We start from the raw sequence: 18,131 nt of genomic DNA, 5'->3' as shown, positions 1-18,131 counted from the left end.
GCTTGCTCCATGTATCTGACCTCGCAGAGCAATGAGAACAGGTAAGGCAGAAGTCTCTCTCATACTCTTTAAAATCACCCTGGGAAAACTGGCCCTTGGGATCAAGCCACAGGGCAGAACCCCTGTCCTCAGCTCACTCCAGCAACCAGGGCTGGACCCGCTGCTCCTGCTGCCTTTCATTAGCTGAGGAGATAAACCTTAGGATTACACACTAAATCTGCAAATAAGAGGTACACCCAAGGCCTTCTAAATTCCTTCATGAAACTATTTTTTAAATTCTAATGCTAAAAGTAATGGGCGCTCTACCAGCACCAAAGCAGTAGGCAACAGAAGTACAGTATTACTCAAGGATTTCCTGTCTGGAATTTAGGCCTCACATCTAAAATACAACACACACACAACATTTGTATGACTGAGGAAACACAAGATGCTTGCCGTGCACTTATCGTCTTCCTGGGGAAATGATATAGTGGACAAAAGAGACTATATTTACTCCCTCCCTAGCTGCTTTTACAATCTAATGATTTATTTCTCCTGGACATAAATTTCAGATTTAAATGAAATCCCCAAAACCTAAAGATGCCACATAGTAGAAGCTAGGGCAGTATTTCTTTCTGTTTTGAAGATGCAATGCTTAATGCATTGCTCTGTTAACCACTAGCCTTAAATTTCAAGGGAGGGAGGAAGAGACAAGCAATTAGACTGTGGCAGACCCTAGATGCAAATTCAGATGACTGTGATTACTACCTTCATACACAGAGTTAAAAATATCTGGTTATTGAAAATTATTTTCTCAGTCCATGGGGGTTTATCTAGGTATAGGCTGAGATGTTTTTTCTGCAGCAGCTGTACTGGGGTTTTCTTTTATAACATATTCCTTACACAGTAGCTATATACCATTTGCATTTCTGAAGAGTGAGGCTCTTTCTATGATGTAAATCTCTGCAATCAAAAACAACCATATCTTCTTTCAGAAGAATAAACCAAATAAAATAATAGGTCTCCAAACCCTTTTAGTTAGCAGCTAAGATAGCAGTGTTCTTAAGGCAAATGTAAAAATCCAGGGTATAAATTCACATTAACTGCTACAATATCCATCTGTTCACAGACTAACTAGTGATTGAAAATGATGAATCCAATGGAATGTAATTTTCGAGCCCACTAGAGCCTGTGCTATTCTAGTAATAAAGTAAATACTTTTCAATAACTGTGCTGGTTTTGAATGCCAATTTCCATCATGGGAAATTTCCATGGTTTGGGTTCTCTCTAAAAAAAAAAAACCAACCCCCCCCCCCAAATAATAATAGTAAAAATTTAAAACAGCAAATGCCTTTTCTTCCCAAAGGTCAAAATAAGCTTTTAAAGAACAAGCAGCATTTCAACAATGCAGAGGACAAAACTCCAATCAGATAAATGGTGAGACAAGGAGGCACAAAATGAAATACAAACCTTTGTAAATAAGTAGAATCAGTTCTAAGTAACGTTAAGTTTGATGGCTTTGTAACAGTAGTAATGGAAAATTACTGAGGTACATGTTTCACAGAAGAAAAAGAAATATATATAGTCAGAGTGCAGTTGGAGAACACAATGAGAATTCCTATATAAGATAAACCATTGTAGTTGGTGTAGTTTTAGGTCCTTATGACAGTACAAAAATAAGTGTAAGAAAACAGGACAGAAAAACAGGATGTGGGGATGGGGAGTATCTGAAACTAGCAGGTGTCCAGGATGGGCTGCAGCTAAACTAACTGATAAGTAGAAGGACAGGATGATTGCTATGTCTGCAGTGTTACTGAACCAATTAAACTGGTATGAGCATCTATTGCGCATGCTTCAAAGGCTGCCAGGACTGATGAAGATTGTTGGAAAAAGTAAATGACCCTCAGAGACCAGCACCACCACAATTTTGTACGCATGGGGGAAACTTTCTAGAAGTATGATGTAATACATAAGTAGCTTCATGAATATGCAGGCATGTATGTAATGAATATGTATGATTAGTGACTATATAAGGATGGCTTGTTTAGCAATTTGGAGACATGTTAGGAGGAGCTATCCCCGTGTCTCCCAGTGCTGTAATAAAGAATACCTGCTTGAAACTTGAAACTTGAAACCTTTGTTGGTGAGTTCCTGGAGATTTCTCCAAATCAATGGGCTGTGTAATGACTGCTGCCTCGGGTTTCCTGAATGGGCTGCAGGATAGAATTTGGCACAATGTGATGTTGAAGCTTCTCTCTCTTTTACTGCAGACAAGAAATTCACTGAAATATATAAATAATGAATGTGGCTGGCGATCTCTGTTGATACTATTGATGGTTCTGCAAGATGCAGGAGCAGAAACATACACTGCTCCATGTTTTTGTTATTAGTGAAGCCTTGATCTCCAACAATAAACACAGAATATCTTATCTGAAATAGCTTCTGCAGCACATGCAATATAAGTTTCAGCTTTCTAAAAGTGACAACAAATTGCATAAAGATAAATTACAAAGACATACCTAATTTGCTGTGATGAATTGTGTGCATGTCTCAGTGATCAAAACTGCAGCTGAGACCTATTATATTTAATGATCTAGACATTTCTTGTGAAAACACTCAGGCATATGCTGTTATGTCTGAACAAGCATCCCTGTCTTGCTCTAGCAGCAAGCAAATGAAGAGACTGAACTTTTGAAAGGATGGTGTACACTACCCTTCATGAGCTTTTTAAAATGGAGGCTGATCAAGCTCCACTATTTTCCTTAAATAATGCTTAAGCTCTGCCGTTTCCAGTACAGCATCCCTCTTCCTTTGAAAAATGAAGTCAGTCCCTTTGGATGCTAGTGACACTCACAGGACGAATTAGAGCTAATACGTGCTCAGACCCCAAATGACGTTCCATGGCAGAAGAAAATCAAAGAGGCTGTATTAGAGATTTTTTCCCACCAGCAAATAATAATTATGACAAGACTTTTTCTTTTTTTTTTTTTAATTTGCCTGCATATTATACAAATGTTCTGCTTCTAATTTAAGGACAATGTCCTGCTTAGAAAGGCATGTGCTACCAAGCCTGGTAGGGACAAGCAATGGTACCCAGATCTGATTTCCCCACACAGTCAGCTATGCCAATGGCCATGCTCACAGACCTGCAGCTTACAGCTCCTTTGCTCTGTGGCTTTACACAGAGCAGTAGGAAATGGGGCTTCTTACCACCTTCCTGCGGGGACAGGAATTTCACCTTGTGAACATATGAATTACTTATGAATAAAAGGCCTGAGGCTTCCAGGGCTCTACATTTGGCTCCTCCAAAATTCTCCTGCAAGGGTCTGGCTATACTGTTCAACCCCTGCCTTTCCAAATTTGTAAAACAGGAAAAAATATCTCAGAAAAAGGGCTGGTGAGCTTAATTCATTCACAGCTATAAACCCCAAAGAGATCTGAAGAGAAGTCACACAGTCTTTCTATCATTCATTGTTCAGCAAAACACTAACATGTGCATGTGACTCCAGAAATATGGATTTAAAAGTTCTGTTTAATTCACCTGAGGAACTGCTAAATACTATCACAGTGGTAATTTGTGACAATGTGGTAAAGAATGAAGAAAAAGTGCTTGTTAATTGTTGACGTAACAAAATTAATTTTTCATCCCTAAACTTTTTCTTATCTCTCCTGTGGGCTCTGGTGCAATGTTACTGACTGGCACTGCTGAAATGCTAACTTGCATTTCTCATCCTTAATTTCCCTCTAAACGTCATTACTAATAGTTATTGCCAGACCAGATTATGCAATATGGTCTTCCTGAAAGAAAATCCATTTCTAATTTCTTCTCCAGCTCCTTAGTAGCTGCTGCAGTGCTGTGTTTTCAACCTTAGCCTGAGAACAATGCTGATAACACACCGATGTTTTTAGTTGTTCCTAAGTAATGCTTACTCCAATCAAGGATGTTTTCAGTCTCATGCTCTGCCAGGGAGGAGGGGCACAGGAAACAGGGAGGAAGCAGAGACAGGACACCTGACCCAAACTAGCCAAGGGGGTATTCCATACCACAGCACGTCATGCCCAGTTCTATACTGGAGGGAGTCACCCAGAAGGCCCAGATCGCTGCTCGGATCAGGCTGGGTATCAGTTGGCAGGTAGTGAGCAACTGTATTGGGCATCACTTGTGGGATTTTTTTTTCTTTTCTTTTTCTCCTTTTATTTTTATGTTCTCTCCCCTTGTTATTTTCCTTATCTTTATTATTACAGGTGGTAGCAGTAGTGGTTTGTGTTATACCTTAATTACTGGGCTGTTCTTTTCTCAACCCATGGGATTTATGTTCTTTCAATTCTCCTCCCTATCCCTCTGGGAGCAGGGGGGAGGGAAGAACAGGGGGAGTGAGTGAGCAGCTGTGTGGTTCTGAGTTACCAGCTGGGCTTAAACCATGACATGTGCTCAGATTCCAATAAGATGGGAGTGCATTAATGAATTGGGAAGTAAAACATTCCTGCTTTGTTTATTTGTCTGGATCTTTATGAATACCAAATTGTATATTCAGAGGGTCTTTAAAGCACATCTTTCAAGAACACTAGCAAGTGTTAACTGAATAAAGCTAACAAGTAGAAGGAAACACTCTTTAATCTGTGCATACAGACTCCTCTCTGGGTGCTTCCATAAATTACTCTTTTTGGTGGGCAACAATATTATAAAATATAAAGCATTTTTTCTCTCTTTCTGTCACATGGAAAACAAACCTTTACAGCGAGATTTGTAAACTAGTCTAGCTTTGGTCTGGATTAATGTGTCACCCTCATTTACCCATGCAAATAAAAATGGTTCCCACCACCACTTAGAGGGGTGGTGAACTTAGACATCTGTGTGCAAAGAAAAACCTGCAGTTGTAAAAAGCTGGGTCCTTGGATATCGTTATATATTGCACCAGTGATTTCTATATTTATGTGCAGTCCCTACAAAATTTGGTCTCCAGTACACAGAGGCACTTTGAGTCAATTTTAGGAGGGACTCTGTGTCATGACAGATCTTTAACTCAGCTCCCCATAACCAGCACATCTTCCATTTGTGTTTCTGCATTGTTTTGCAACGTATGTAAAATAATTAGTTCAAAGCTAGGCTGCATTTCCATATCTATTAACTAAAGGCATCTTATCTCAGAATAAATAGACATTTGGACATTTCTAGCCAGGAATTTTGCTGTCAATAAACACAACTGATGCATATACATTGTCTCTTGGAGGCTTCCCGTCCTGCCCATCTATTGAGATGGCATGGTGCCTACGCAAAAGTTGGTTGGACCCTTGCCCTAGGGCATAGATGACAGGTAAGAACATGTTTAGCTGGGCAGCCTGAGCACTGGGTCCAAGTGTTGTCTCTGATGTAGGAAACCCCCTCTGTGTGCCAGCGCTGCCACACATGGAATGACATGTCTCTTTACACTTGATCACACATATTGACACTTGGGTGACTGAAATGATTGCTTTCACCTGGCTCCCTTCTTTTTCCCCTGCTCTGCATTGCTGCTGGGTTTTCTGCATATCAATGATGTGAAGTTCTGAACACTTTGTTAGTCAGGGTCAGCCACAGAACAGTGTTAATGGTGTAAGAAATGAAGAAGGTTTTTTTGTCATAAGACATGCTACATTCCCAAGCTTCATCTCAGATGACTCTTTGCAGACTTAAGAGACCTTTCTGTGTCTCACTGAAGAGACCTCAGGGATGATAATGATGCAGCAATATATTGATCAGAATCATCTTCCCAAATGAAAAAAAAAAGCTACACTTTATCACTACATCAAACATAGGGCAATTCAAGATTTCTGCACCATGTTGTATTTCAGAGGAAGTGGCCACACAAAGAGGCCGTGCAGTCTGGATGACACAGCTGTTCCAACAGCATTCTCATGTGCAGGAAATACCACCTTGTTCTGTGCTGTGGAAGAAGGTGCTAACAAATCATGAAGAAGTACATGAGCATGAACAGCCCTCACATGTAGCAATAACCTCTGTGCATGTCAGGCTATGAAACCTCCATCATCACCCACAGAGAACCTCAAGAGACCAGCAACAGGCCTACATAGTCTACGATAGTGTGTCGTAGCTTTGGACCTTATGAGACCCTCTTCCTAAACCCAAATTTTCAAACAGCTATATATTCCTCCTCCACTGAATTAAAACATGCGTATTGAAAACCAAAGACCTAATAAGTAAAACTCTTCCCTACTGTGACAACATATCAGAGAGAAAACTTGTGGTTTTGCAGTCCGTAAAGAACATTGAGGCAGACAGCATGATAGGTATATGCCTACAGCACTTTTAATTTTTAATTACTGTTAGTTATAATTATCTGTCTGTGTCTGAATGAAACCCAGCAATATGGTTGGAATAGATTTTTGTATTCTTGTAACTTATTACCTTTGCAACTGCTAATAATTAAAATGAACAATACTGCAAGCACCATAGCGACATTTTTTTAAGAAATGCTAGCCAAATCTGCTAGCATAACTGACCAGGTTGTTTTCAGAATTTTAAAGGAGGAAAAAAAAAAGAAAAAGAAAAAAAGAAAAGGGAAGTATTGATAACAGACTCTGAAAAGGTTATCAACAACCAAAATGCCAAGATAAAAATTCAGTTTAAAAGAAAAAATGTATTTTACTTGCAGGAAATTAATTCTACACATGATTTTGGCAGTGCTTCATATGAAACTTAGGAAGAGCTTGTTTCCAGCAAGAAGCTCCTGGAGTTTAGCATCTAAGTTGCAGACAACTTCTGAAATGCGGCAAAAGTTACATTAAGTAAAAGTACTGCCTTGAGATAGAGCCACATTTCAAGTCCAATTTGTCCTGCCATCCACACACTCCTCCAGGAAAAAATATCTACTGCAACTTCATCAAAATACCATAGGTTTTCTTTTCTCTCGCTGACTGTATGGAGCCCAGAAGCACCAAAATATTTCAGTGTTGCAAGCACATAGGGCTGTTTGGAAGAAAAATTTTACTCCTATTCAAGTAAGCTTGCAAGGGGCACGGGGAAACCAGGAGGAAGCAAAGACAGGACACCTGACCCAAACTGACCAAAGGGGTATTCCATATCACAGCACGTCATGCCCAGTATAGAAACTGGGGGCAGTTACCCGGGAGGCCCAGATCACTGCTCAGGTCAGGCTGGGTATCGGTCAGGGGGTGAGTGGTTGTATTCTCTCCCCATTGGTGGTAGCAGTAGTGGTTTTGTATAGCACCTTAGTTACTGACTGTTCTTATCTCAACCTGTGGGATTTAGGGATTTGCATTCTTTCAATTCTCCTCCCCATCCCTCCAGGAGTGGGGGGGGTGGGAAAGAAGCAGGGGAGTGAGCAAGTGGCTGTGTGGTTCTGGGCTGGGCTTAAACCACGACAAGTCTGTTCACAAACCTGTCTATGTAATCCTTCTTTCTTCTCCTGGGCCACTCTCCCCTTTCCTGCTTTCCTAAGTGAATGTTACAGCCAACAGATTTTTCCTAAATATTCCAATTTTAGTCTGGAGCTTATCTTATGCCCCCACATATACATTAACAAATTCCTAGTTGAAACCTGACACACTATAACCCACAAAACACAACATTGTATTATATTAATAATTACATTAATTATATTAATAATATATATATTAATAATCAGGGACTCGAACCCCTTTCCACCACCATTTGAACCATTTCAGGGAACTTGCACCAGGGCAATAGTGGTCTATTGCAATAGGTCTACCAGGCCACATTAATTATTTTTCCCAAATCATATTTGTCCTCCCCCTTAAGCTTTTGTACCTTTTTCTTTATATCTTCCATGTATTGACCTTTTATTAAATGTCCTAACTCTTTCCTTCCTTCCTCTGATTCAGGATCAATAACAGTATATTTATGCATCGCCTCTTTTAATTTTTCCACAAATCCAGAAGGTGATTCATTTATGTTCATTTACATCTTGCTTTATTTCATATAGCTTAGACCAGTTCACTGCCTTGGGGACCATATTCTTAATACCAAATAAAATCCACCTCTGATATTGTTTCAAAGCCTGCCTCTCTTGATCCCGATTAGGATCCCAGTTAGGATTGGTGGCAGGTATGTGAAGTTTCACTGTACCTGCCAATGTGCCTGCCGTTGATTGTTGCTCTACTGTGGTCTGAGCTGCACTTAATATGCTTACAGATAAGAGGGTGATAGCTAATTTTATTTCATGGGAGATGGGATAGTTTGTGCTACTGCTTGTAGGGCATATTTGGAGTTTGAGACACAGCCTGATCATAGGATTGAGTAGATTGCTAGGCTGGATATGGCTAGGAGGAAGAGGAGGCCTAGGTTTAGGTCTATGAGGGGGAATGGAAGGGGGGTCCAGATTGTTAGTGCAAGGAGGAGGACTAGTATTGGGGTTGTGATGAATAGAAGTGGTGAAGATGTAGAGGGGTGGATAGGTTCTTTGATTAATAGATTAATTCCTCCTGCTATAAGTTGCAGTAGTCCAAAGGGGCCAACAATGTTTGGTCCTTTTCAGGCTTGTACATAGTTTAGGATTTTTTGTTCAATTAATGTAAGGAATGTTACAGCAACCAGGATGGGGATTATGTAGGCTAGTGATATAATGGGGTAGTCTGGAGGGATGTTTGATCAGATCATGGTTGGTAGCTAGAGAGAGGATTTGAAGCTCTGGGTAAAGAGCTTGTCTTTTGCATTGGCCAGGCTCTGCTGCAATAGCAGTCCTTTTCTAGGAGGAGGGGTGTGGTCTTTTGGTGGTTTATGAAACAAGGGGAACACAAAATCACAAAATGGAATTTATAAACCTTTAGAATTAGTTTTAAGCAATGTTAAGTTCAATGGCTTTGTAACAGTAGCAATGGAAAATTACTGAGGTGCATAATACATAGAAAAAATAGAGTACAGCTAGAGAACATACTGGCACAAGATAAATCGTTATAGTTGATGTGGTCTTAAGAAAAACAGTCTAGAAAAACAGGACGCAGGGATAAGGAGTATCTGGGAATAGCAGGTGTCCGGGATAGGCTGCGGGTAAACTAACTGATAAGTAGGAGGATAGGGGGATTATTATGTCTCTGGTGCTAGCAAACCAATTAAACTGGTATAAGCATCTACTGTGCGTGCTTCAAAGGCTGCCAGAAGTGATGAAGATTGTTGGAAGAAGTAAACGACCCTCAGAGACCACCACCACAGTTCTGTACGCATGCGGGGAGCTTTCTGGAAAATGATGTAATCCATACGTAGCCTCATGAATATGTATGTGTGCCCAAGGACTATATAAGGATGGATTGTGTAGCAATAGGGAGACACACGTTAGGAGGAGTTATCCCCCGTGTCTCTCGGCGCCGCAATAAAGAATACCTGCTTGTCAGCTTGAAAACTTTGTTGGCAAGTTTGTTCCTGGAGTTTTCTCTGAATCAATTTGGCACCCCAGATGGGACCCGCTCTGCTCGGCTGCAGGACCCGCTGAGGACAGGGCTCCCTAGGGCCCTCGGGAATTTTTCCCGGAGGGACCCCTCGACTCATTCGGATCACTGCGGGAGCAGACAAGGACCATCTTCATAAAAGGTATTCTTTTCTTTTGTATAGTCTGTAAGGTGCAGGGGGCATCTTGCATAAAGACTGCATTGGTAATTGGGTTGGTTTGGTAAGCGTACGCAAGGTTTGGAAGCCTTCCGTAAATCGAGATAAGAAATCTCGTAGGTAAAGGCGTATACCCGGCTGCTAGCTTCCGTTTGGTATACACCCACATGAAGCAGGGGGCTTCTTGTGGTTTGGGTCCTGCAAGACGCAGTGGGAGTCTTGCAGAAAAGGTTTTGGATTTTACTGGCATACACCCTCAAGAAGCAGGGGGCTTCTTGTGGTTTGGGTCCTGCAAGATGCAGGGGGTGTCTCGTGGAAATGGTTTTGGATCTTGTTGTGGCTTGTGACATTAAGGATTTTGGTCTTGTGATTTTGGTATTGGTGACAGGATGTTATAACTGTTATTAACTGTGGTTTGTTTGATAGAATTTTAGTCTCTGTCTGTTTCAAGTGTTGTAACTGTGTGGAGTGTGTCTGTGGGATCCCTAGTGTGTGTGAGTGAGAGATTGCTAATGGAAAAACAGCAGAGTGAAGAGATCATGCAAAAGAGTCCTTTAGGGTGCATTTTGGCACATTGGAAAGAACTGGGAGGGTCTCCTGGGGGCTCGGTAAATAAGAAAATGTTGTCCAGCTGTTTTGAAAAATTTTGTAACTGATGGTGGCCTTTGTATACTTTGGAAGAGCAGGAAAAATGGCCTAAAAATGGAACCTGAACTATAATACATTGTTACAATTAATGTTGTTTTGAGGCTGCAAGGAAAACGGCATGAAGTAATGTATGCCGATATGTTTTTCACTTTAAGAGAACACGTGGAGTGACAGACGCAATGCAAAATTAATATAGCTCTGCCAGATCCCTTAATTTTGGCTTTGGAAAAGGACAGGGAAAAACTGAAAGTTAAGATGGAGAGATGTTGTTCAGCCTGTGATACTGGGGAAAGATGTTTAAAGTTAAAAAACAGTAATCAGGAAGATAGGCTGTAAAATTATTTATCACAGGTACCTCCGAGGAGCACCCTCTGCATCTCTCCTCTCTGATATTCGTAAGGAGCGAGAGATCACTGTCACTGGCACCAAGCGGCAGATGCACATTCCGAGTTCAGAAAGGGTTAAACCAGCAGTGCTGTTGCAGAGGCATCTGCAGCCCCTGCAGAGCAGGGTGAGCAACTGTGAGGAAAAAAAAAAAAAAAAAAAAAAGGAAAAAAAGGAAAACCAAGGGGGAAAGGAGGGGGGAGCTCGCGCAGCTCCTGTGTTTGAGCGTGGGATGGGTGCTGGGACAGGCAAACAAGTGGAAAAAGACATGTTCAGGGACGGGACTGAGGGGCTGTTGAATAAATGTGGACAGGAGGAAGCATGGAGAGCGTATAGGAATCGGGAACAGGTAGAAAAGAAAAAGCTGGGTCGTGCTATAGCCACGGTTGCCATGGTTGCTTTGAAACTGCGGGGGGAGAGTTCGGACGCTGGAAGTGAGACTGCCCTTGGGGGGGTAGTGCCATGGTGTAGCTCCAGCGACTGGATTGGAACTAGACTGACAGGGACCTGGGGAATCTACCCTAGCAGATCCACTGGTTAAATTAAAAGTAGGAACTACAGGAAATAAAGTGGAATTCTAGTGGATAGAGGAGCAACTTACGCAGTGTTAAATCTGAGAGAAAGGAATTTGTTACAGATGTGGGAGCTACTGGCCACCAAGAAAAAGAGAAAAAAAACCAACTCACAAACAACCCGAGGCATTCTTTCTGAAACCCTTAAAGTACAAATTGGGAAAACAAATAGGAATGCATAAATTTTTATGCATGCAAAATTCTCTAAAATCTTTCTTAGGGTGAGAAGCAACATTTAAAGAAGGCAGAATGGAAATTAGAGTTAAAAACAAACAGTTAATTGCAGTTTTGAGTTTATCTTTAATTCAACAGAAAAGCAAACAGGAGGATCTCCCTGAAATAGAAGAAATCCTTAATCAGTTATATCTGGGAGTATGGGCATCTGAAATTCCAGGTAAGGTGAAAAATGCTTTGCCTGTTAAAGTGGAAATAAAAAGGGAGGCCTGCCCAATTAGAATAAAAAAATATCCCTGAAAATTAGAAGATCAAAGGGAATTAAAAAAAAAAGTCATTGATAAATTTTGAAATATATATTATTAATTGAATGTGAATTGGAATATAATATTCTGGACAGTAAAGAAATAGGATGATAAAAGTTGCAGATTGATTCAAGATCTCAGAGCAGTCAACAAAACTGCAGAGGATATTTGTCCAGTAGTAGCTAATTTGTATGATTTATTGACTAAATTGAATAATAATCAGGAATGGTTTGCCATCTTGGATTTAAAGGATGCTTTCTTTTGCTTACCATTGGCCAAAGAAAGATAAAATTTATTTGCTTTTGAATGGGAAAATACTGACACAGGAAGGGAAACTCAATTAAGTTGGACGGTATTACCTAAAGGGTTTAAAACAGTCCAGCAATTTCTGGAAATCAGCACTAGAACTAGGATCATGGAAGCCACCTGCTCAGACGGGGACTCTGTTACAATATGTGGATGACCTATTAATTGCTACAGAAATAAAGGAAGAATGTATCCAGTGGACAGTGGAATTATTAACTTTTCTGGGACTGAATGGTTATTGGGTATCCAGACAAAAGGCCCAACTAATACAAACCCTGGTTTCCTACCTAGGATATGAAATAACAGGAGGACAGAGAGAACTCGGAGCTGCTAGAAAAGAAGCCACCTGTCAGACTCCACGACCATCAACCGGCAAGGAGCTCCGGACATTACTGGGAATGACTGGATGGTGCAGACTTTGGATCCATGATTACGGTGTTCTGGTAAGACCACTATATGAACTGTTGAAGGGAAACCCTTCCTCTTTAGAATGGACTGATTCAGCAGAGGGGGCTTTTAGAAATTTAAAAACAGAGCTAATGAGAGCTGCAGCTCTGTGACTTCTGGATGTAACTAAATCCTTTTGGCTATATTCCTATGAAGAACAGGGAATAGCTTTGGGGGGTCCTTGCCTGAAAACTAGGATCCTACAGAAGGGCAGTGACATGTTTTTCAAAACAGCTGGATGAAGCGAGCAAAGGATGGCCCAGATGCCTAAGGGCTGTGTCAGCAGTTGTCATGAATATTGAAGAAGCTCGCAAATTCACCTTGGGACAAAAGTTACTGTGCTAATGTCCCATGTTGTATCAGCAGTCCTGGAACAGAAAGGAGCCCACTGGTTATCTCCATGTTTTTTTTAAATACCAGGCCACCCTTGTGGAACAAGATGATATAGAAAGTGTGGTCACTAATGTTGTCAATCCAGCATCCTTTTGCAGGAACAATCGACAGAACCACTAACACAAGACTGCTTGGCCACCATAGAGACTGTATATTTGAGCCGACCAGACTTGAAAGAAAAACCTCTGGAATATGCTGATTCTTGGTTTACTGATGGTAGTAGCTTCATGAAAAATGGTAAACGAAAGGCAGGATATGCCATTAACACCACTTCACAGGTAACAGGGGCTAAACCTTTACCCTCGAATACCTCTGCCCAGAAGGCAGAAATAATAGCATTAAAGAGAGCCCTGGAATTGGCTAAAGACAAAAGGATAAATATTGGACTGATTATGCACATGGTGCTATCTGAAAAGAATGAGGACTTTTGAACAAACATGCTGCAGAAATTCTACAATTACTGGAGGCTGTTCAGCTACCTGAAGAAGTAGCTGTTATGTACTGTAAAGGACATCAACAAGGTGACTCTGATCAGGAAATTGGAAATAATTTGGCCAATTCTGAAGCCAAACGAGCAGTTGAACAATCACAAATCATGTCCTTAATCCCTGATGGCAAACTAACAATTGAAAAATCTAAACCTAGGTATTCAAAAGAGGATAAAAATTGATTGAGGATCTAAAAGGACAGGAAAATAAAGAGGATTGGGTTCAGATACCTGATGGGCGAATTGTAATCCCCTATAACCAGCTCTGGAAGTTAGTTCAGGGAGAACATAATAAAACTCATTGGGGTAGCAACTCTTTATATAAATATTTAGACAAACAAATTGTAGGAAGAAATCTATACAACACAGTTCAATCAGTGACAAAACAATATCAGCTATGTCTTAAGAATAAGCATAAAACTGAAAATAGAAATCAAAATGGGACAACTGTAAGAGGAAGTTTCCAGGGACAGCAGTGGCAAATAGATTTTTCTGAATTATCAAGAAAAGGGGGTTATCGATATTTGTTGGGGTTAACAGATACTTTTTCTGGCTGGCCAGAAGCATTCCCTTGTACGATAAATAATACAAGACAACTGATTAAAACATTATTTAATGAAATAATGCCTTGCTTTGGAGTACCAGCGGCAATTTCTTCCAACCGAGGTTTGCAGTTTAGTGCAAAATTGTTACAAGAAATTAGCAAGAATTGGAAATTGATTGGCAAGTACATGTTTCATACAGGCCTTGGGCCAGTGGGCACGTAGAAAAGATAAGCCATCTGATCAAACAACAAATTAGTAAAATATGTCAGGAAATGAAATTATATTGGTACCAAGGTTTACCACTGGCTCTATTAAGAATTCGAACTAAACCTCGGTTGAAAGAAGAGGTTAGCCCATTTGAAATGGCACAAGATAAATCGTTATAGTTGATGTGGTCTTAAGAAAAACAGTCTAGAAAAACAGGACGCAGGGATAAGGAGTATCTGGGAATAGCAGGTGTCCAGGATAGGCTGCGGGTAAACTAACTGATAAGTAGGAGGATAGGGGGATTATTATGTCTCTGGTGCTAGCGAACCAATTAAACTGGTATAAGCATCTACTGTGCGTGCTTCAAAGGCTGCCAGGACTGATGAAGACTGTTGGAAGAAGTGAAGGCCCCTCAGAGACCACCACCACAGTTCTGTACGCATGCGGGGAGCTTTCTGGAAAATGATGTAATCCATACGTAGCCTCATGAATATGTATGTGTGCCCAAGGACTATATAAGGATGGATTGTGTAGCAATAGGGAGACACACGTTAGGAGGAGTTATCCCCCGTGTCTCTCGGCGCCGCAATAAAGAATACCTGCTTGTCAGCTTGAAAACTTTGTTGGCAAGTTTGTTCCTGGAGTTTTCTCTGAATCATTTAGTTCAGTTCATCACTTAAAGAGAGGGTGTGATTGGGGTATTGGCCCTACCTTTCCAATCCTTTCATACTAGGAAAGGTTGGTCATAGAAACCAAACTGGATTACTCTGTTTTGAACTTAGATCACGTAGGACTATTAACTGTTGAACAAACGAACCCTTGGTAGCAGATACACCAATAGGATGTCCTGATCCAACATCAAGGTGGTAAACCTCATTGTCAATAGGGGCTATTGGGAGAGATTGCACTGTTATCCCTGGGGTAGCTTGGTTCATTGGGTCTGTTTGCTGTTGGCACGTTGAGGGGTTGTTCTTGGTTAAGAGGTCTGGTCTTATTTTTGGAGGATTTGTTTTTCTTCAAGGTCACCCCAACCTAAAAATATTAACCAGTGCTTTGGGTAGTGGGCCTGGTAGGTTTTAGCTTGGTGTGCAGTGGTTTTAAAGTTCCACTCTTTGTGTGCAGCCATCCAGCCAGTTCTTTATCCACCGAGTGTTCCACCTATCAAATTGATGACACTCCAATTTAGAGACAAGGATGTCATGTGGGACAGTGTCGAACGCTTTGCACAAGTCCAGGTAGATGACGTCAACTGCTCCACCCCTGTCCATCAGTTCTGTAGCCCCATCATAGAAGGCCACCAAATTGGTCAGGCAGGATTTCCCCCTAGTGAAACCATGCTGGCTGTCACCAAGCACCTTGTTGTTTTTCATGTGCCCTAGCATGCCTTCTAAAAGAATCTGCTGCCAGATTTTGCCAGGCACAGAGGTGAGACTGACTGGTCTGTAATTCCCTGGGTCATCCATTTTCCCCTTCTTGAAAATGGGGGTTATATTTCCCTTTTTCCAGACATCAGGAACTTCACCTGACTGCCATGATTTTTCAAATATGATGGACAGTGGCTTAGCAACTTCATTCGCCATCTCCTTCAGGACCCGCGGATGGATTTCATCAGGGCCCATGGACTTGTGTAGATTCAGGTTCTTAAGATGGTCTCGAACCAGATCCTCATGTACAGTGGGCCCAAGGTCTAGGTTTTCACAGTCCCTGTGTCCACCTTCCAAGACTCGGATGGTGTGGTCAGAGCCTTTGCCAGTGAAGACCGAGGCAAAGAAGCCATTCAGAACCTCAGCCTTCTCCAAGTCCTGTGGAGCCAGTTCTCCCAAAAGCTTCCGGAGGGGGCCTACATTGTCCCTAGTCTGTTTTCTATTCGCTACATACCTATAGAATCCCTTCCTGTTAACATCCCTAGATAAGTTTAATTCTAAGTGGGTCTTAGCTTTCCTAACCTGGTCCCTAGCTTCCTGGACAATATCCCTGTATTCTTCCCAGGGAGGGAAGAATACACCCAGGAGGCAGGAGGAGACTGAGAGACTGTTTAAGCACAGAAGAGACTACACCAAGGATTTACATCTTTCCTAACTGCTTCACAAAGGTGATGGTTGCACAGAGAAATCAATGGCTTTAGCTTTGCTTTTAATCCCGTTGTAAACATACCTGAAGTTCTGTTTGAAAGAAGAACTTCTGCAGGCACTGGGAACAATCATAAATTTTATCTTCCTGCCCATGGACTGCAAAGATGTGTTGCTGCAGTTTGTTTGCTTGTACAAAAACTGAAACAACATAGTACAATTGGTTAAGATTGTTTCATATAATGCATCTCGCCTCGAACTGTCCTTTTACAATTATAAAGACTCTAAGAAGTCCAAGGATATCTTCCAGAGAATGTTGATACACTCTGTTCAGCAGAAATTCCTTACAAGTAGTCAATTTACAGTCTTCAGACTGGCAGACTTCTTACTTCTAACAGACTCTATATGCTGTATTGAGTTTTGATATTTTACATGAAGCTAACACTGTCCATGGATAACTGGAAGAACTCAGTCATGAGACCAAAGAGAGGATGTCACCCCTCCTGCAGGGAGCCCTGGGCCCATAGCAGGTGCATTTTTAATGCAGGACAACTGGCCCAGGAGAAGCCTTGTTAGCTGGGGTCTGGAAGACATGTGGCCCAGAACAGCATTTCTGGCAGGCATGCAAATCTGAAAGGGCAGGCTTGTCACAGTTTTTAAACCTTTTAAATGGGTTGTCCATTCAATATAAAAAAGTATCAAGAATTAACATCACAAATGTCACAGCATCTTCATTATGAATTTGAATCAACAATTATTCTGACTTTATCAAGTGAAATTTGGAAGTGAAACAAATTGAACCACAGGTTTTAGATAGTTAAAAATGTATCTCATTTTATATGAATGATCATCAGCATCTGAAAATAGCTTCTTCTGTGGAATTAAACACATGCACTCAAAGAGTTGTTTTAGAGCATGTTTCAGGAAAGGATGAACTAACTCCAAGATCACACAAAAAGCAGATTCTCAGTTTGTGTGCCACCACAAGTAAACTGGGCTTAAAGAAAACTCTGAGAGAGCAGCTGGCAAAACTACACAGTTGTACAATTTGGTCTTATCAAGCCTTTACTCACATGAGCCTCGCCACCATGAGTGAACTGTGAACTATATAGCCTTTACAGTGTCCTTGCTCAGGGGAATAAGGGCTTGCAAGAGCAGGTCCATACCATGCAAGTCCTGCACTTGGAAACACATATCAACTTCAAGCCACAAGGTATAATTTTAAAGGGTTTGAATTGTGTGGCAGCACTGTTCAGTGTCAGACACTACAGTGCTGCTCTTCAGAGTGAGCCCCAGTTTCAGACAGAAAACACTCTGAACATTTCTAAGCACAGTACTTCTTTTTCCCAAGAAAAGGAATACAGTATTTTACAAATCCTCTGAGTGTAATTTCTGGATCTAGCCATGGATGCTGAGGCTTGTCCTGGCCTCCTTATCTTACCTGTGAAACACACAGGGCATTTGAATGTTCCTCCCATCCCCTCAAAGCTGTGCTCAATCAGGTGACACAGGAGCTTTGCTGGAGAGTCAAACATCTGGTTACACAGTTTGCACTCATGATTGACGCCTTCTTCTGCAAGGTTCAAATGATACAACTTGTTAGTGGCAAAGCAGATTAGCATTAGGGATGCAGCAACAGAAGTTGGTGAGAAACACCCGTGCCGGCACACACAACTTCATTGACCCACAGACATTGCTGTGGCTCCAGCCTCACCAGAGAAGCAGTCTGAGAACCTTGTGCGAGGCATGCAGGTGTACTGCCCAAGTAGGGGCAGTGATTTTCAGTGGTGATGGAAGCAGCACTGTGATCAACCCACTAGGAGCTCACACACCTGCTCCCCAGGCTCCTGACCACACTGCACTACTCCACCTTGCATTCTACCACAAAGGGAGAACATCCCTGCTCTGGGGATAGATTATTAAATAGCCAAACAGCACTTGAATTTAACAGTGTGAACTCTGCCAACAACACCAAAAGTGGGCTGAAATGCAGACTACACTGCAAAAGTACAGGAGAGGAAGAAACTATAGGAGA

The 18,131-nt window shown here is 41.4% G+C and overlaps 1 protein-coding gene across 2 annotated transcripts in view; it reads right to left on the bottom strand.

Annotated features, from left to right (window-relative positions):
* The window catches only part of LOC117438308 (zinc finger protein 423-like), a 271,743-nt gene that overhangs the window by 20,838 nt on the left and 232,774 nt on the right, over positions 1-18,131 (bottom strand). Inside the window, exons 5-6 of one of the 2 annotated variants that reach the window (XM_034073857.1) lie at positions 17,538-17,669; positions 16,182-16,297 (exon numbers count right to left, since the gene is read on the bottom strand). The exons of the other annotated variant lie outside the window; for it this stretch is intronic. Coding sequence (XP_033929748.1) covers positions 16,182-16,297; positions 17,538-17,669 — 248 coding nt within the window. The remainder of the gene's footprint in view (positions 1-16,181; positions 16,298-17,537; positions 17,670-18,131) is intronic. 2 annotated transcript variants of the gene reach the window in all.

This window comes from Melopsittacus undulatus, assembly GCF_012275295.1.
Source record: "Melopsittacus undulatus isolate bMelUnd1 chromosome W unlocalized genomic scaffold, bMelUnd1.mat.Z SUPER_W_unloc_7, whole genome shotgun sequence".
Classification (NCBI taxonomy): domain Eukaryota; kingdom Metazoa; phylum Chordata; class Aves; order Psittaciformes; family Psittaculidae; genus Melopsittacus; species Melopsittacus undulatus.
This window is presented reverse-complemented; position numbering and strand designations above follow the sequence as displayed.